Source organism: Lepidothrix coronata, unplaced genomic scaffold (genome assembly GCF_001604755.1).
Source record: "Lepidothrix coronata isolate B3197 unplaced genomic scaffold, Lepidothrix_coronata-1.0 Scaffold247, whole genome shotgun sequence".
Classification (NCBI taxonomy): domain Eukaryota; kingdom Metazoa; phylum Chordata; class Aves; order Passeriformes; family Pipridae; genus Lepidothrix; species Lepidothrix coronata.
The window spans coordinates 883899-904803 of NW_016690427.1; the positions used below are offsets into that span (position 1 = coordinate 883899).

Here is a 20905-nt window from a genome sequence, read left to right on the forward strand (position 1 = left end):
TTCAAAAAAAAAATCATATGATAGCGGTACATTAAAATCCAGTACCTGAAATACACACCTATCTTATAGTGGATCTTAATTGCCAAAGCTGTCTTCAAACTGAGGTGGGTTTAGCAATCTCATCAAAATGCCGTGAGATGCTGCAGTTTCAGTTCTCCAGTCACACCATCAAAACCTTTCTGAATCAAGCACAGACCAGGCTGGGGAACCCAAAACAGCCATGGAAGTTTTGGAAGTGAGAATCCCAGGAGCTGAAGCACTGCCTGAGGACATTTGAGCAATGCTTCTGAAACTACCAAGAAGAGGCTGACAACTGTCAAGACCAAAGTGCAACCAGGGCCCTTTAAAAGGTGATGGACAGTTCACCATGATCACAGCACAACTCACAGGCACACAAGGCATGGGACACAGCCATGCTAGAGTGCAGAAGTTCACTTTCTTCCTCAATCCCCCTTCCCATGGACACGTGCAGGACTGGCAGCAGCAACACTATCCTGCCAGCTTCTGCAGAACCTGGACAAGGCAAAACCAAGCTTGCAGAATTTGCACTTTTTGGGTCAATTTTTTTGTACCTAATAGACTTACATGGTAACATCACCATTTATTTTTTTAGACAGGAATACACCTTCTATCCATACTTTACTAGCTGACTTTTAAGCAACTGGATGACTTCTTGGAACTGAATACCTTTGCAACAAATTTTATTTTTAAACTCCCAACAATGCCTTCAAGAACCTTTCAGAACTACTTCAAAAACAAAACCACCAATCTAGCAAACAAAAAAAACCCAACCAAGAACAAAAAAACCACTCCCTCTCCCAAAACAAAGACTTGTAACACTTCTTGTTATTGCCCCTCTTCTTTAAAAACGTGTAAAATAAATGGGGGAGAAGCCTAAGTAAAGAGCAGTACTACAGAGACCAGAAAGAGGAAGAAGAGTATTCTTGGAACGTCACAGCTACAAAGGATCAGCAGGCTGTCCAGGCCCCACTGTTCTACTTTTAGTTTTTAGTGCCATATAATTTCACCAGCCTGTACTTCCTACCAGGTTTGGCAGCCTTCTCAACTTGAACTGGATGCCAACAAGACAAGTTTGAGGAACTGTTTCCTTCTTTCTCCATAATAAATTTTGCTCTGAATTTACATCACAGATACACCAACAAAACTGAAATTACTTGATCTTCCTTGAGGTATTTCATTTTGATGGAAAACTTCTATAAAAAACCTTCATGCCTAAATAGGAAATTTCTACAAGACAAGTGCAATTTCAGCTTCACCAGGAATCTGTGTCCATTCTAATGATTCAGTTAGGTCAAAAGGTGTAATTTAGAACAAAAGAACAGTACAAACTTGAATTTGGGATCAGGAGAATCATGTTCTCTGGGGCCATCAACTATTCAAAGGCGCTGAGTGGGAAAATAACAACTACAAATATGATGGGGGTGCCAGACTGGGAAGTGACTTCCAGAAATAGGAATCTAAACAGGTTCCAAGCAAGATGCTTCATTAAGTTGCAATCCTTCCAGGTCAAGTGAGGTGTCATTTAAAAGACACTCTTTATGAAGCACTCAAGTAGGCAAGTACAGAGTCCAAAGAGACCCAGTGAACCACATCATGTCCGAGATTTAACCAGAGAAATCACATATGTCACATCCCATCCCACCCCCCTCCACACCATTTTCCTTCAACCTCAGTCCAAAATGGTACAGGTTTAACATTATCTATTCTGTCAAGTATCATTATCTTTAAGAAAATTCAGATAACATAGCTAGTTTTTCCCTCGATCTGTCCAAAAGGAAAAGCATTAGGCATACAAAGCAGAACTACAAGTACATTTACATCATTTCCATTCTAAGATCCTGAGAAATGGCTTAGAGGCTTGAAAGAGGGACACAAGCACTCTAATTTTTGCTAGCAGTAATTTAAAGGGGGTAGCCTACCTGCACTGGACATTATGTTTAAAGCACAGTACAACTTGTCAGTTATGAGAATACTTCAGAAGACAGAGTCACTGAGGTTGCACAGTTATTGTAACTTACTTAATGAAGAGCAAAAGGCATTCATTTGTTAAAACAGCAGTTTGTCCCTATATGAAGTTCCAAAGACAAACTAGATTTGAAACCATGGCATTATACAAAGACTCAAAAAATGAGGGTGGAATCACACATAAATCCTGACTTGTGTTTATTTCATCCTCTCCTAAATAAACATCAGAAGTTTTCCATGCCAGGTTAATTCTCTTCCTAGTCATAAATCTGACTACAAATACACAGTACTTCCATATCTTTTTATAGTTCTGTCTTCCAATGACAAGAAACAGATGAGTCACATGAACTTCTTTCATAATGTCACATTAACACAGACGGGGAAGACAGAGGAAAAAGGATACTGGTTCTGTTCTACCAGCTCCTCACATTCTTGTAGCTTCCTGTTTATTCAAAAAGTACATTACCTCTAGAGAAATAACCACAGCTGAAAACCTGTGAATGCATGTGTTACAGATAGGCCACTGTAAGCAAATTTGAAGTTTAATATGCTTACAATTCACCACAACATGCTGTATTTTTACTTCTGCTTCCTTGGTACCAGCAGTCATACATTTCAGCTTGAATACAAACCTGGAGCAGTATGACCTCTACACAAAAAACAGCTGCAAAAAACAAATGGGTGCTGAAGACAAGCCACCTTCACATTTACCACAGGTTATGTTTTTTTCATACAGCAAAGGTTTAGCTGTTCTCAGAGAAGCAGCACTTAAGTACCAGTCAGAAAAAGCTGATGTCTTGTAACTCCCCAATTTTGATGCATGTGTGCACTTAAGTCTCCCCAAGATCAGCAAGCAAACAGCAATCTCTCAGGGATACTCTCTGCATTTCAACTGTTATGTACAAACCTCTAAGGCAAGTTCAGAAGTTACAGAGTTATAGTCCAAAGATCATTTCAAATACTAGGTACAGATCTATAAGAAACTCTACATGTAGCAGGAAGAAAATGCAAAGTAGGCTGCTAGTACCTGCCAAGATCAAACAAATTGGCAAAACTATCCTTAAGAGTCTTGGAAGAATCCAAGGTATAGGAATCAGGCAGCTAAACACCGTGGCATTTTAACTCATATTCCCACTTTACTGAATAAGTAGTGTATATTTCAACATACTAGGATAATTAGGAAACAAGAGGGAAAACCCTAGAACAAGGAGAAACACTCAACTATGTGTCTCTGGAAGAAGGTATTCTGTATTATTTAAGATGGGCAAGAGGTGGAGATTTAACCCTACACTAAGCTGGTTCCATAGTAATATACCAGACAGAGTAGGGAGAGCTGCAGTCAAAGGTTCCACAGGGAAGAAACAGCTACAGTTTACAGGGCTGGAGCAATTGAGTGCTTCACTATTTACATTTGTGAAAGCATAGGTCAGCAATAAAAAGTATTAACACATGTTATGTCTGCAAGGCTTTTTTTTTTATTGCTGTTGACACCTTTACCATAGATATGATCCATCTGTTTAATTAATAACTGTTAGGCCATTCAGATATTTCTTCAGTTGATATAAATACAATACCATCCCTACAGATTCAGAGAATTAGGCAAAGATTCTTGGCAAATCTCAAAGTGGATGAATGCCAGGTTTATTATTCTGATATTATTCTGCGATACACAGGTAAAGAAAAGCTCAAGTTCAAAGGCTTGTGCTTTTTGAATTCAATGTGGGTTTGCAGCTAGCTTCCTATAAACAGAATGTTATCAGATCAATGAGAGAACAAGCTTTTTAATACTACTCTTCACTTTGAAAAGGTATTTTTAAACAAATATTTAAGTATGACTCGTTAAAAAAATAGTTTTTTCTGTATACATAGAATTCTATCCATAACTCCAAGCCAGAATCAATCAAGTCGGTAATTACAAGAACTTTCCAAGAATATGAAAGGTAGTAATTCCTTACCTTTTACTTTTGCAATAACTGTTCCTGCAGCACTAAGAATATCAACTGAATTTAGAGTCTGATGTTTATTTATCACTGCTTTTAAAACGCGTAGCAACTCCCCCAGGCGTTCGTGCACTACCTGATGCAGGCCATCTTGATTTTCTGAAAAAAAGTAAAGGAGAAACTACATTAAAACAGTGAATTAACACCCAATTACATTACAAACCACTTTGATGGTATTCAGCTGCATGGAATTCTAGGCCATATTGAAGCTGCACCTACTCAGAACAAAGAAATTGTTAAAAAATAGTTACACTAGCAGTTGCCAACAGTTTACTTGCAATGTTGCATATCATTTACATATAAACTCATTTCTCACAGAAAGTCAAGCAAGTATATTAAAAAAAAAAAGTGCTAGGGGAATTCTACACAAATACCCTAAGGTTTCTGAATTAAACCATCTTTTTCTCATGTCATTTCATCAATCACCATTTGATAATTACACATATGCCAAAAAGGTATCAACAAAAACAGATTTGGATTCTTCACTAAATATTTCTTCACCTGACACAAATTCTACACCATTTCTGTATATTCATAGAATTAAACAAAAATTTCTGGCAAATGTTGGCTAGTTTTTAACTCGAGAGTCAATGATATCTTAAGCATCATTAGTATATAAGCCTAGATCTACAAAGGTCTGTCTTTAAGCATGTCAGTTCTGACAAATCAGTTGAACACCTACATTATTTTGTAAATTAGGCCTAATCAGAAAAATTTTCAAACACACATTCCAAGATGGTGATGCTCTGCAGCATATACCTCTTGCTATGTGCCCCTAAATCCCACCCTGGTTTAGCTTTTTAAAAAAATAGTTCTTATTCCATACATGGCACAGGTTCAACCACAAGCTTTTCCATTCTGTTACAGAAGAGGCGCTGGTGCATGGAATTAAAGTTTCACATGCACTAGAGTGCTGCGTTGCAAATTGTGGTAAAAAGCTTTCAAATTCAGGAAAGTCTAGCTTATGAAAAAGAAAAAGAGGATCTAATACAAGCTGACTCACTTCCTCACTGAGCAAAAAGGAATGGCAACTCTGTGTTGTCTGTGGTCATGATAACAAACAGGTCAATACAGACAATTACTGTACAGTGCAAATTGACCCGGTGCTACTCAGAGAACAGTTTCAAATCAGAGCCAGTTTGTTCTGGTTACAAGACATTGTATTTAGGCTAGAGGCACCTACATTCTTCAGAGGAATAAACAATGTACAACAGGACATGTCAGTACAGTGTATCACTGCTGCCAGGTGGGCAGGTGGGGGGACTACATACAGATTGCATATCATTGTATCAGGTGCAATAGCAAGCCTTTTATGGACTGCTGTGCTTCAGGCTTTACCTCTCTAGATGTCAAATATCAGGAAATTTTTTTTCCCCCAACTCAGACTGGTTTATACATGGTCAAAGGAAAAACCTTGACTCAGGAAGTGGACTAAGGCAAAAACTTTATCTACCATTCACTGGCACTTCGCATGTTTTTTCCTGCTGGAAGGGAGTAGGAAGCTCTGTCCATAACATGACACACAAAAGTCTAGGAAAACCCATCTTACACAGCAGTAAATTAAGAAAGTTCTACACAATTTGTTAAAGAAACACAGCTGTGGCTTTATCTTCTTAGCAGTGTAGACTCAAACACAGCAAAGAAAAAAAAAAGTCAAAAGCCTGGTACTAAACGTGGCCATGATTCAGTGATTCCACATTAGCAATGGAGGTTGTTCATGACAAACACACATCAATCTAAAAGGCATATTAAAGCTCAGAGTTTTGAACTTATTGGGGAAAGCAATTCAGGCTTGAAGAAGTTTCCATGTAAGCAACAACAGCAGAAGCTGTGATCTTGGATAAGAAATGATTTATAGGGGATATGAAAGATCAGAAAATTATAAACCCCATGAAAATAGTGGGTAGAATCAATTGCTTATCCATGTCTTTCAGTTATATGTAAACACATCAGATGATTAAACTGAGCAAGGAGGAGCCAGATGCAAAGCAGAAAGGGGTGATTCTTCATGTAAGAGACCTGTGGAATTTCTTGCCAAAACACAGCATTGACACAAGAAGTTTACATGGAGACAAGGAGAGACTAGACAAGTTCTTTTAAGTTTCCCTGTGTGTTACTGATGAGTCAATAAATGCCACAGCAGGTCTGGCCGTGGGTTCTGCAAGCTTGTGCCTTTCACAGCAGTGGTGATGCTGCTTAGGACACTACACCAGACCGACTGCTTTCAGCAGTCCAGTCACCCAGCATCCACAACTGCTGCACAGTTGTGCACTTCAGTAATACAGCCTTGCTGTCTTTGAATTAATTCCTTATGAACTTGCCTCCATAACTTCTTTTCACTCAACTACTCCACTCTTTACTCTACTGAACTATTAAGCATTGTACTAAAACAATGTAACTTGTAACAGCCTGAGAATTCTCCTAAGCAAAAACAGTTCAGAGGATATGTCCAACTTATCATTTTTACTCTTCTCTAGCTATTCACTTTCAGCAATCATCGGAACTCAGACACTGAGTTAGACACAGCTTTAGCCTAAGCTGGTATGACCATTCCCACCTTCTAACATTCAGAAATTTTATAGCTGTAAAAAAGAAACCAAATAATTTTAACGGTCCCTTCAGGCTTTAATCCATCAAAGCCTCAATTGTACTCCATCAATGCAGGAATAAATTGTTGTTGGGAGTACCAGGCAGCTCCAGGCAAAGGCAATGAGGAAAATGAAAGACAGCAGAGCTGTACTGATGCCTACAAACCCAAAGTGGATCAGTCAACATAGAAAATGTATCTTAAAATCATAGCAACGTGTTATCTTTAGGAATTAGGATATTTCAAAGATAGTTCAAACTGGTTTATTAAGAAATACATATATCAAACTGCACAACTACTACAGACTTCTCATTATGCGATTAAAAAAGTCTGTTAAGGTTCTTTACGGGTTAGATGAAGGCAGAAAAAATATACAGAAGATTTATTAATGCATATCTGATCCCAAAATGCAGTTTCTTAGTATTAAAATTTGACGGGATCTTACTATAACAATAGAGTTGGGGAAAAAAGCAAAATAAGTGGGAGGGGAAGAAAGAAAAAAAAACTTGAAGAGGACACAAGCCTCTTCAAGTCTGAAACAGAAGCAGCAAGCTTCAAAGGGAAATGCAAGTTGAAAATAACTTCTGAGTTGAATTAGATGTTTATCATACCATCCAGGAGAACACTATCACTAAAATAATGCACTCAAGCATGAGATTAGTTATTTGTACTCTCAAAAGCAAAGGTCTGGCTACACCCAACTGAGATTTCTTTGTATTCCATCACTGTATCATTTGTTTACAAAATATCTGAAACATTGTTTCTGTGCCTCCAGAAGACAAAAGGCCTGTGACACAAGTGGTGCTTGGGGAGAGGTGGGGGCAGAAGTCATCAGGAACCACAACTAGGCTGCATTCAGTGACTGATATCAAACAGACACTAAACCAGAGATTTCCTGTTCATGACAGATTTAGAAACTTCAGGTAGCAAAACAATCTAAATATGCCAAATCAACAGAAACGCAGTCTTAACGCTAAGAAGTCTGAAAATGGCTGAGACAAAAACAAAAGCAGAGCAAATACAGCTTACAGTGAAAGGAATGCATGAGGGAAGCGTGTCCAAAAAGTTCCCACAGCAGTTCAATCTGACTTCAGTAGTCATAAAAAAATACTTACTTTCAGTTTTTCTTTTGTCCCTTGTATCACTGTACACATTTATTTACCTACATGAAGTCAAGCGGAAATTCTCCACCAGTGGATGCTATATTGTTTTCAAATCTCTCTCAAGCTCAATAACATGAATTGCAATACCACAGAAGGCTAAGATTGTGACTGCTGATGCTCCTGCAACACAGAGGACCTCTCTGGGCACTCGAGTTCAGCTGTTCGCTCAGGTGACTACAGTTTCCTGGAATCTCCTGGAGGAACAAGTCAGCCCCCTACATCTCAAAAGGAAAAAAACTGAAGGGGGACAAAAAGAGCTTGGAGAGAGCTCAGTAGCCTATCTGCAAATCTTTCATTAGGATTTAAACAAGCTCTTCCAAAATGAAAGCATCCTCTGAAGGAGAAGTGAAGAGAGAACAGGGTGAAAAAGGCATGCATTCAAAGCTGACAAACCTAATGCACAAGAATGACAGTACAAAGCAGCTGAGAAGTCTATCAGTGTTTGCCAAGCCATCTCAGTAGCCTGCTGTTGTCATTAGCATCCCACTCCTCAATGGTTTTGGTAACCACATTTTATAACCATTCAACCATCTTTAATATAAAAACACCGTAACCTATGTATTTTCTAATTTTAGATGTTTCTCAAATTGAAGCCTTTGTTTAGAAGTTACTGAGCAATAATGGCCTTACAGCTATGGATTCTATTCACGCAAAACAAAATCAAATTTGCTCATCAAGCTTGTCAGCGCCAGTCAACCTCCCTGCCAAGTCAGGGCTGGTCACAATACACACAGTCAGGAAAGGCACTGCTGTGTCAGTTGACTGGCATTCTTTTGTCTGACCTGATTTATTGTTGGCCCAAACATTTCTGAAGCTGTTTATGTCAACAAATGTTTGCCAGGACAAGTTTAAATACAGACTAACAGTTTTTTCCTTCTGTGGCCACTGCACATCCTACATTGCTGCTCAGACCCATACAGAAGATTTGTGTGTAATTACACTTACTGCTTCTCCACCTAGAACATTAATGCTTTTTAACAGCAGACTCTCCCCCTACTACCCAATTTCCACCAGTCACAAGAGAAAGGAAACCACTAATACAACTATTGTTACACTGTGGCTAAAAGTTTGTTTTTAACATAAGTTGATCACACTGATGAAAGGCAGGGTAATGATCTAGATAAAACAAACGAAAAGTAACACATCTATGAAAAATTCTTCAAGTCAGAATACATATAAGACTTTCAAAGCAGGTATTCTAATTCACACCATCTAATAAGGTCTTACTTTCCATAAGAAGCTTTTTACAAGTAGAAGGGTGTGATTAGTTATGTCATGCATTCAATGGCTTTCAAAAATGTTACACAGTGTGGAACAACCTGCCATGCATAATCTCTACAGTCATAAGTTTACATACATAGACCCGTCTCTTTTGACTGGGGGAGAGAATATACATAACTCATCTCACTTGTTGTGAAAATCTTACTATAAACAAGGTAACTTGTATTTTTGCACAAATATTTTCTTCATCTACCTTCATGAACACAGTTAAATGCCTTGACTATGATAAGTGACTACTGTAAACTCACTCTATGGACATTACCACTAGAATAAATGCAACTGGATGAGAATACTCAAATGCTGGTTGTAACCACCACCCTCACTTGGCCTAGTCCTCATTTGAGAACTCCCTTTGTAAATCTGTTCTCCTGGGATCAGATGAAGAGCATGTACTTCAGGTCCCTTTTTACTTCCACTGAAATATAGGAGTCTCAATTCTGGTTTTAAGTACCACTTTGCATCTGCATAACTGCAAACTCTTTCAGGACAAAGGGAGAAGCCAGACAAAATAGTGTTGCAGGATGGTGGTGAGAACAAGCACCAAACTGCAAAAATTTTTCTCAATATCTGAATATTTGGATCCAGAACTTTTTACTAAAGTTTCACCTTATGGAATGCAAACAATTAGCTCCTCATCACTTTCAATCTTGAAAGGATTCAGAAGAAAGAGGTTTGAGTAACCAACATTTCAGTCTGCAAGACCAACATCTTGGCTAAAAGACTGTCCACTCTTATTTACTAAAAAACTCATTTTTGACCTTAAGGTAAATTACATTGTGTTTCTATTATGTTATACAGAAGGATTACATGATATCACTAGTTATACCACCTAGGGCAGGGGGAAAAGTCAGAATTGGAATGAAGCTAATCCAAAGTAAAACAGATATCAACTAAAATCACATCACTAGCCTCTTCATCAATGTCCATATTGTGTATTAGGAAACTGTCAGGACTCAGGTCTGAATCTGATCCAGATTATGAGACTTCCCGGTGAGCATCACAGCAAAACAATCATACAACAATGAACTGTGTGGAAATCACCTAATTCCTATATCTGCAGTTTGGGAAACGGTCCCAGATTAAACCATCCTTTTATTTTTGCCCTCCTCTCCCTCTCAGCCCCATTCTAACACAATTAACAGCCTGGCACATTTGTCTGATTTAACGGAGGTCACAACCACACTCAAAAGACCACAAGAATTAATCAAACATACAGTGAAAACACATTTTACATTTTGACCATAGCAAAGTTGATCTATGTTACTGCTGTCCAGCCTAGTATCAAGAAAGCTTTTTTTAAGACAATAAACGTATGAGCTAAGTGTGATTTTCATCGATTGTATGTACACAAAATGAATACAACTTTTTCCTTTAATGGTGGTGTAGATATTTTGTTTGTTGATGGTCATAGTTTAGGACTGATAGCTAAGCATCCTTAGCTATCATATTTCTTCCTATATTTGACTGCATGCTGCAGATACAAGGAATGAAACATTTTAATTCACTGAAAACTAAAACCTCAGAGAATTTCTGCAAGAATTTATGCTTGTAAACTCTCTAGCAAGGCTGGAAGCTGCCAAAGGCATGAGTAAAGTCGTCGCCTTTCAACCCTGTTTTATGATGAAAAATTAGAAGCTACCTACTAATCCTTCTGTCAAGAAACATCACACTTGAAGCTTCCAAAATATCCAATCCTAGCTTTTTTGTTAATCAGTACCATGGCAACCCTCGTTGTCATGGCATCACTGAAAGACACTACACCAAATTCAGTCTTTGGCAACATGTGCTCCAGAATCCACTGCAATCACATCATATTACAGCAAAAATTACAATTTATGAAAAATAATCAGTTAAGCAGTTGTTTCAATGAAGAAAATCTAGGGACATGTGAAGTTTGATTAGGAATGAGGGAAAGAAAGTAATGAAAATAGTAACCCAAACCTCTACATTTGATATGAAAGCAATAAAGTTTGGTAAGGTTGTTTGGGTATTTTTTTTTTGAGAAGAGCAATATACTGACCTGATTCAGTGAGAATGCACTGAAATTTCCTGCAAACAGCTCATTGAATACAGTATATTGAAAGTAGCAATGTTTGATGTCAGTTTTTATATGCAAATAATGTTTTTATAATACAAGAAAGCATTTAATATTTGGCAAGTCAGTTGCCTATTTCCTGTTAAACTACTAAATTTGAACTTAAAATTAGGTTTTACAAATTTAGTTTAAGATGAAAAGCACCTGGAACCTCCTTTTTTTTTGGTATTTTAAGGGTGGAAATTCTCTCTTTACTTTTTGAAATAAACAGGGTGAATATGCAGCCTTGCAATTGTTCTTGGATAAAACACAAAACTATCCCCCATTAGTTCAACCTAAAACAGGTTAAGATTTCAAGCATGATGACCTTCTGTTGTGTGCCACAAACACCCAAACAGACTTGTCATTTGCTATGAGGGATTGGCCAATATACCTCAATCTATCCATTTAGATTCAACCATTAACCATGCTGCCTGGCCTCTGATGTGACCTTGAGCTGTGGTGGTTATCGGTTTTTTTTATTAAACTGGGCTAACATTCCTACCCCATTTCAGTTATGGACCAATTCTGTACTTGTGAAGTCAAAACTTACATAAGAAGTCTACTACAGATATAGAGCAAACCAAGACTAAATTCCTTTTCAGAAATTAAAGTTACAAAACCAAAGATGTCTTAAAATAATCTTTCCAAAAGGTCAATAAAATACGTGTGCATGCAAAATACATCAGAATAATCAAAATCTTGTAATTCTGCCTACACTGAAAGCAGCTACTTATTTTCCTTTTGTTGGTTTGCCAACTGACATCAGCAGAATAGTTGTTACTTCACATTCATTTCACATTTAAATTCATAGATGAACTCCCCATTTGTGCATGTGGGGAAGCCTTTCAGAAAAAAACCTACCACAATACAGCTTTTCATTAATCTATTTCAATATGCTGTACACTACATTCCTTCAACTTTTTTATTCTATTAGCCCTGAGATTCCAGTCAACTAACCTAGATGTGTTCAGCCATGCAGTTTAATCTTTAGAATACATTAATCTTTTATTAACCCAAAATTTAAAGAGCACAAACTAGTCATGAGAATTGCTGATGTTTGCTTATTTACCTGTTTCTGATAAATGAAAATATTACATGGTCACTTTAGCCACTGTTCATATAACTTCCCTGAATCATCTAGGAGATTAAGAATAAAGCTAGGTGAGGATAATGCTTCACAAGTTTCAGAACACATTTTACATTAGAACTGTAAATTGTCAAGTGGACGTTATCCTACATTCTTTATGATGAACACATTTGCAATAAGTCTGATCAGTCACAGTTCACCAGAAAGTCATATCCATCAGGACAGGCGACTATACCACCAGTAGTAGTGACTTGCTACTTATTTAAAGGCATTTCACTAAAACTTCATCAGTCACTGGACTGAACAGCTGCCAGTGGAAGACACTTAAAGTATCTTATGCTTTAAGCAACTATGTTCCTTGCATATTGGTTCAAGTTCTGAAAGCATATGAAGTAATACTGAACATTCACAGAACACGTTTCTGAAAAAAGAGCAAGTCAGAAAATGAAAGACAATCCCCAGCAATTTGTTCACACCATATCAAACTGGCACACAGAAAGGGTAGTATGAAAGTTACGGTTTGTGCATTTTAAATAAAATAAATTTAACCTCTGCTAACCAACACCAAGAGATTATGAAACAATACTTAACCTTTAGCTTATTTTAATTTTAGTCTGAAATACTGTTTATTCTACAGGGCTGCTCCTTCCACTTTTAGCCCAAGTCACCGACTGAATGAAGAAGCTATTTTACTGCTGCCTGCCCACCTAGTTTTCAAAAGACCACACAAAGCCAGGATTATGAGATTATATGATGTTAAACAAGAGGTGCACTACTTTGTGCATTTATTTTAAAGTATCCTTTGAACACAATTATAGACTGTTTTAGGATGTGATAGTTGTCCATTTCTGTTTTATTGATGAAAAGAAAAAAGTTACACAAAATCAATTTAGATATTAAGTGGTATTCAAATCACTAAAGCAGCAGCCAGTAACATTAATTGTCTAGAAAACTGGTGAACATAAAGGATTAAGGATTATTTCAAGTTTCTGCACTGAAGTCCTACTGAAACAACCACCTAAGAGAGTAAAGTCTGACTGTGTAATTCACACCGGTGACACAGAGCCATTTGAATGCTCCAAAGGAAATTATTTAAAAGTCTTCCCATTTCCTAAACTCAGGAACAGTAGATCCCCTTTACAGTACAATGTTTTGTTATCAGTCATTTCACACCAAAACGTCTTTGATTTTGTATGAAGAGAAAACACAACAATGATGTCACATTGTCACTTGCATGTTCTAAAAGACAACAGTAACCCACTGCACACCTCATTATTAGTTTTTATTTGAGTAGTATTTCTTTACAAATACCTTGCAATAAAAAGCTGAAAAAGACAAACCACAGACTTTGTTTGCTTTGTGGTTTTCAATTTACATAGCTGTTTCTCCCTAGTACCACCGAAGTTCTCATTCCAGCTAATCAATGCTACATTAAAAAAAAAAAAACCAATAAAATACACAAATGATGTGCAGTCCAGCAAAAGCTACAGAATGTGAGAATTATAATAGAAATAGAAAGAATATGGTTAACTATATATTTCAGTAGTAGCCCCATGCATTTAATTCTTCATACAATGGCATGCAGCATTTGATCCAATTTATTTCTATGCTCCAGACTTATTGCTTTCTTTCCAAATTAAGTTCTCAGCCACCTTCTCATATCTAGTCAACATCTGAAGCCAACCACAGCTAGAAAGAGCTCTCCATACCTTGCTGAATTTGTTTGCTTGTCCTTAACACAAAGGCTTGCACACGAATACCAGAAAGCATTTAAATTGGACCACTCTGCAGTCTTAATCCTACTTCTTCACCACTGGCATAAGCTATTTATCATGGTCACTTTGTCAAGACCCTTCGCTAACTGTCTTCACTCAACTTTCACAATTCACATATGCTACTAAGCTTTCAGATAAACAATTTGCACCTTACCCAAGGAAGCACAAAGCAGATATGATTATTCCTCCAAAAAGCTGCCTCCTTCAACTGCTCTTTTGTTGGGAGTCATTAACCTACTTGCGAGCTGAGACCACAGCCCATTTTCTTGACCAGTTCAGGTTCTCTGCACCTCCACTTCAGTGATTCCAGTAAACATTTTTTTTTTCCACTTGTCAGCATTGGAGAACTTCTGGACAGACCTTCCAGTTTTACAGTTGTGGTAGCACAAAGTACTTTATATACCCTCTACACAATCAATGAATGAAAGAAGAAGTCCACAGGAGAAACAAACAAAAAAAATTAGATTAAAAAAAAAAAAAAACACAAAAAACTTAAGCATTTTACTGAAGAATCTGTTCATACCACTATCAAGACTAAAACATCAAGATGAATTTGTGAACATTGAGCAGTCTTTAAGCTAATGCTTCAGGAATACCTTGTCCATAACTATTTCAGCAATATCTGGTCTTGCAAATCGAGCTAAGAATATGCTCTAGTCCCAAAGTAGAACATTAACTGAGATGTTACATTTCTCACAAGACAGAGCTCTAAAACAATCACACCTGCATAACTGGAAAAATTTTAATACAATACTCAGAGAAGAGCACCCTTTGGAAATGCTGGCCTACAAAATTGAAATTTGTCCCCAAGACCTAAAGATGTCAAAGCCTCTTGTTGAAAAGGCATGAGGTGAGAAAGAGAACACACTTGTGCTTTAACTCCACCATACAAATACACTTCCTGCAACTTATTGATCTACAACCCTGCAATTCATTTTTTCAATTGTTTTTAATGCATCTACGCTGAAACCTCCTCACCAGGCCTTCCACTTGAAGATTTCTAAAACTAGAAAAGGATTAAGACATTACAAGAGTTAGAAGAAACACTTGATTCTTTCCAAAGTAAGAACCTCCCTTTCCCTTTTATGTGTATGTGTAGCAACATACATAATCCCACAGTCATTCTATGTCTCATAGATAAGTAGTACTAACAAAACTTTCAGAAATGTAATGAACTGCTGCAACATCCACCTGTTGGCCCTGAACCCAAATTATAAACATCACAGAGAATCAACACATTTGAAAGAGGGAATATGTTATTACTAAAACAGCTTAACTATCTGAAGTAGTTCAGATACGACAAAGAACACAACACTGAAGAGAGAAATTTGGTCAACCTAAGATTAAAACAGATTTATCAACTAAAGATAACCAGAACTGGCAAATAAAAATTCCATCATACTTTTAAAAATTAGTCCAAGAAAGTATGCAAGCAGTAAAGAAGGAAAAAAAGGATAAAAAGGAAAAATACTTTGTTCAGCTAAATCACAGCCTCTACAAAAAAAGGTCAAGTCCTAGGATTTGCAGTTACACTGTTCTGCAGTGAATGTCATTAAGATGAAAGTTTAACTCACACATAACTATTTTCTACAGCCTTACCTGAGTCACCTCAATCTTCAATAAAAAGGGGCATTTTAAGCAGATAAAGGAATGAGTCCCCATAAAATCCCTACTTTCCTTAAAAAGGGAAGCAGCTGCCTATGAAGATCAAGGTCCAGGCTCTGTATCAAACCTCCTATCCTACCATGCAGTTCTAACTCTAATCCATTACCAAGATATTAGATCTAACATAATCAAATCACTGCAACTGCCAGACTGCTCAGAATTAAGAAACAAGTCAGCTTCAGTTCTGTGACTGAGCTACATAAATAAGAACAAACACTTCCAATGAAACTGGTGGAAAAGGAATGTTTTAGTCCATGAAATCTCCATGAAGTCAAGATCATCAAGATGACAATCACAACTCTCAACTCCAGGCTGTCAGGCATACCAAAATTATTCTTATTGATATTTTAAGTTGCAATTTTGATAAACTGATGCATCAGAGAAATGAGAAAATGGAATATTTTAGTGGATACACTATAATAGATTTTGCCAAGAGCAGGAAACTATTTTAGGGCGAGGGATTTTTGTTTTGTTTTTAAACACAAGAGCTCCTACATCTACATGGGAATTGCTGTTTAGAACACAAGACTTCACACTGGATATGGATCAAATCTTATCTTTCAGGTGTTAAGGCAGAGTTCTTTGAGAGATACAAGTTGTTCTTTTGTTCAAATGTTCCTGTTTCTTAAGCTTCAAACTATATTAGAAGAATTTTTGCTTGAAAGGTCTAGCTTTACTTTCAAAACAGAAAACTTGACTATTCATCCTCTTCCTCACTAGTCACCATGCATCTTGCTAATCTTGTAATTTCAGTTTCATTACTCTAGATGCTGTGATGGAAAGGGAAGGTAATTCTAATTAACAAACTAGCTAAGGCTCTTTAAGTGTTTTGAGATCCTTTTGTCCATCAGAAATCCAAAAAAGGAGAGGAATAGAGTTTTCCCTGGTATTACAATTTTTGCACTTCAAAAGCAACATAAAAATGGAAAATGCTCAAGCTTTCTTATAAATAGTTCAGAGTTTTCCTAAATAGAGATATGCTAATTATTTAAGTCAACAAAAATATCCGGACTGTACCTAAGGGTTGATTTTACATTTTAAACACTCACAGGCCTTCAAGACGCACACCCCCCTCCTGACTGCTGATCTTAGACACTATAGCAACAAGTGAACATTTGTTCTGAAGGAATGTGGAGTATGCAACTGGGGGAGGGGTAGTACTATCAGCCACAAACTTATCTCCTGGTCCACTGAGTTATTATTTAACTTCAGTCTTCCCTGAAACTGAAGAAACAGCATTTCCTATCCAACATTAGCAACATGCATTTAACAGGCAGCTTACACTTTGACTACGAAGAACACAGATTTGCTTGAACTCAACTTCCAGAGGAGGTTGGTTTTTTTCCTCTTGTTCAGATTAGTGGAAACAGCAGAAGTGTTCCATGACTGCGTATGAATTAAGCAGTGCTCTATCACTGCAAACATGCAAAGCAAAACAAAATGCCCAGCTCCTCTGGCTCTGGTCACAGCATCTGAAAGTCCAAGACTTCCTAACAAAAGCCTGCAAGATAGACTCTGAGAAAACAGAAGGCTTGGCCAAAATAGTTTGTGGAATCATCTGGAGTGAAATGGAAAGAAAGGCAGAAAGTTCTCCCAGTTTAAGTGAAACATTCCTGGAGAAAAGCATGCTTGCAGCTATACAGTCAAAGTTTATGGTAGACAAGCAAACTACTTTTTGTTGGATTGTTACGGGTTTGTCTTCATTCACACTGTACAAACTTCTGTTTTCTTTGCAGAACCTCTCAAGTTCGAGGAATCTGGCACTGGACAGGAACAGGATTCACAGGCAGGGATCTCAGTGCTTTCTGTTCATGTGAGGGACCAGGAAAGTAAGGGAAGCATGGGTGTGAAAGGAAGGGAAGCATGGGAAAATGACCAGGACGTATCTGGCTTGCTAGAACTCCACTAAGACAAGCAGTTCATATGCCCAAATGATTTCTTCCTTTGAGTTTTGCCATTAAAAAACACCAGAAGCTGTAAAAAAAACCCCAAAAACCCAACAAAGCAAACCCACTACTATTAGCTTTAGGTTCGTAATTTTACTTGTTAAAAAAATTTAAGGAAGTATTTACTTTGTTCTTATCCTTGTTTACATACTTTACATCTTTTAGCTTGAAAGACTATTTCAGATTTGTGAAAGAACAATTTCAAATTGACAGAACTAATATTTAGCAGTGACTACTACTTGGAGGTATGTGAAAGGGTGTACTAATGAACTTCCAGGTCAGAAAGATCGGAAGCACATATGACTTTGCACATAAGAAATGGGTTTTAGGAAGGTGAGTTTAAAAGAGACTGTCAAATTCAAATATGCCAAAAGCTCAGAGCCAAAGTGATCAATTAATTTGCCTTCTACAAAGGGCATTTTCTGCTTGCTGTTCTCCCCACCACCACCCCACCTTTCGTATACCCCCATCAAACTTCACATTCAGTATGGGACACAAAAGAATTGGTACAGGGTTTAGCAGTGCATGCTGGGATGCCAGGGTGGAATGCCACACCAACTCCGCCTAGAGCTCACAGTCTTCTTCCATTTTAACCTCTGGCCCTTGTTCCTTGGCCAGCCACCTTCTCCCTCTTGGCTCCCTTACAGTCAGCACATGGAACTGATCTTGCTAAAACCTAGTTCTTTTCCTTCCTGGGACTAGTTTTCAGGCAGATATGCCCTCAAAGCTGGCTTGCTATGCAGTTACCAGAGAACTACTGCTAGTGCCAGGAAGATGCAGCAGTGAGATCACAGCAGCTCACACTTAAGTTTCTTCCATAAGTTGCTGTGGAAATAGACAATTAACGTGTTTAAAACAGAGTCCTAAACAGAAGAAAACAGCAGTTTTAGATGCATCTTGTAGATTTTAAGTTACAGAACCAGTTACCAACAATTCAGCTGTTGGTGGGGAGGGGAAAAAAAGGAATTTTGGCAGGAGCACCTTCAGAAGTCACTCCTTCCAGCTGCCTTATACCTATCTCAGCCTGGCTTAGTCCTGGCCTCCCTGGTACAGTAGCTCACAAGGACACTTCTGCTAACTCTGCCATGGGAACAGTAACACCCAAAGCAGCAAATTCAAATAGTCAGAATTCACCTTTTAACACCTAATTTGGTTCAGCAAGATGATGAATAATCTTATTACAGGCTGATACATTAAAAAACATGCAGTTAGTTCCTTGTGGACCAAGTTTAATTAGAGTTTGAATAGTAATATATCACAGAATTATTCTTCAGATATTGCAAGTAAATTACACTTTGGTAGATTTCAGAAGTGAAAAACATTAAAATTCCACTTCAGACTAATTTTCAACATCTTCAAATACTTTTAATCCTAGCTAGTTTATTTCCTAGTTTATTAGCTCCTAGCTAGTTTGTTTCCCCCTTTTTTTTTGTGCTACATGGAATAAGAGGACCAATGTGCTACACTGCCACATGGATTCCTCTGCCTTTTTCTAAGAGTCTCAAAGGTCATTTAATAATTCACAAGCAGATTGTTTACACATTTGATAATCACTGTGTTTTCAGAATCCCCAAAAGTTAGCTACCCTGGTAGCATTTTACTTATCCTTCTCTCATAAAGGTTTTTTATTTATCACACAAAATACTACTGAGCAGAAAACCAGAATGTCTTCCACAAAAAGTTTAAAGAAATCAGTCCAGCTTCTCTGGAAACAAAATAAATATAACCCCCCAAAACATTCCTTCCAGAAACTGTTGCAAAGAAAGGTAAACACTTTATGAGATCCTTGTTTAGAGCAGTTTGCCCACCTACCAAGCATTCATAGTATCAGGTGTCATTAGACAGGTAAATACATCTAGTTTAAGGGTGTATCAAAGACAGCACCTTTCACTGAGAAACATCAAAATTGAAATAAAGAACAAACAGCAAAATTACACCCAGTATTATAAATTAGCATAAATTCAATCTGTAATCTTCACTGCAACAGGTAATGAACTTCAGATTTCCCTAACGAAACAGAGCAAACTGACTTTCACAAACGCCACCTCAGAAAAAGGACATTAATATTTTAGACTACATCAAAATATAGAAATAAAAATCAAATGCTAAAAATACTACAGTGCCTTAATTATACTAAAAATACAGACAGTATACATTATCAAGCCAGGAAAGGCTGAAGAGAAATCATTCATCTTCGAGCCTCAGGCACTATATTCAGTAAATGGCTTCTGGCTTTTAGTGTAGCATGCGATTAACACCAATCTCCACGGTGCTAAAAGAAGGTTTTGAAGTCACTAGAGATTACAAGTTCCTTATTTTCAGGAAACTATTTAACTTGACACACCTCTAAAATTGTCCCACTGGGCTGAATATCTTATCCTTCAAAAATAAGGACCTGATAGGTTTCAAGTTAGGCAGCATTCCTGATTCTTTTGAAAGTATTGGTGCTACCATACAGAGGATGCAGACATTCCTGACCAGGCCATCCAGCTTCACCAGTATTGTTACTCTGCTTCAGTTTTAAAAAAGACTTATAATTTTATAAAAACACTTATAAACTCTAAGAAATCATAGGCAAAATCCGATCCTCATAGAGAAATTCGTGAGGAAAGGTAAGAGGTTTTATCTTACTACTCTGGTTTCTAAAATACCTGGAAAAACAGCATACTAGCATTTTAGAAAGAACTACAATTTACATTAGTTGAAGAAGGGATGAACTTGAGGAAAAAAGTTTTTGCTCATGAAAAGGATGCAGAATTACCCACATGAAGCACACAATATCACACTTTGAAGATTACTTCAAAGTTCGTGATAAAGTAAGCAATAATTCCAAAATATATTCTAAAGTACAGTCAAGAAGACTATATATTAAAGTGTAATTACTCCTGCACTTTTACACCACATGCAAATTTTAGCCTGAGAGCTATTCGTAAGGAAACACAGTATTTCCCACAGTCCCAAGGGCAGACCTTACAGTATACATTACATTCTTTAAAAAAAAAAAATAAAAAAAAAGCAGATGTCACAAAACTAGTAGCTAACTATCTTCAGAGTAAGGAAACAGGAATGCTTCCCTCCTCTCTAATGCAATACAAGTAAAAGTTACTATGTACTGTTTAAAGGTGAAATACTGAGTTCCTAGTTAGAAGATATTTTACTGTCCTAAATATTGTTTTGTGTGATCCTTTTACACCTGAGTAAATGAATTTCATTTAAGCAAAGACCATACAGTGGCATTATTTGCCAACAGTAAAATTTATTCTATAAAGTAAAAGCACAGATTATAGTCATCAATCTGATACATAAATACCTATTAAATAGATTCTCAACTTTGCATA

At 37.2% G+C, this 20905-nt stretch overlaps 1 protein-coding gene across 7 annotated transcripts in view; it reads right to left on the reverse strand.

Moving 5' to 3' along the window:
* Positions 1-20905, reverse strand: part of ARHGAP29 (Rho GTPase activating protein 29) — a 49603-nt gene that overhangs the window by 21910 nt on the left and 6788 nt on the right. For all 7 annotated transcript variants that reach the window (XM_017835076.1, XM_017835079.1, XM_017835077.1 and 4 more), the window contains exon 3: positions 3942-4085. In XM_017835076.1, coding sequence (XP_017690565.1) covers positions 3942-4085 — 144 coding nt within the window. The remainder of the gene's footprint in view (positions 1-3941; positions 4086-20905) is intronic.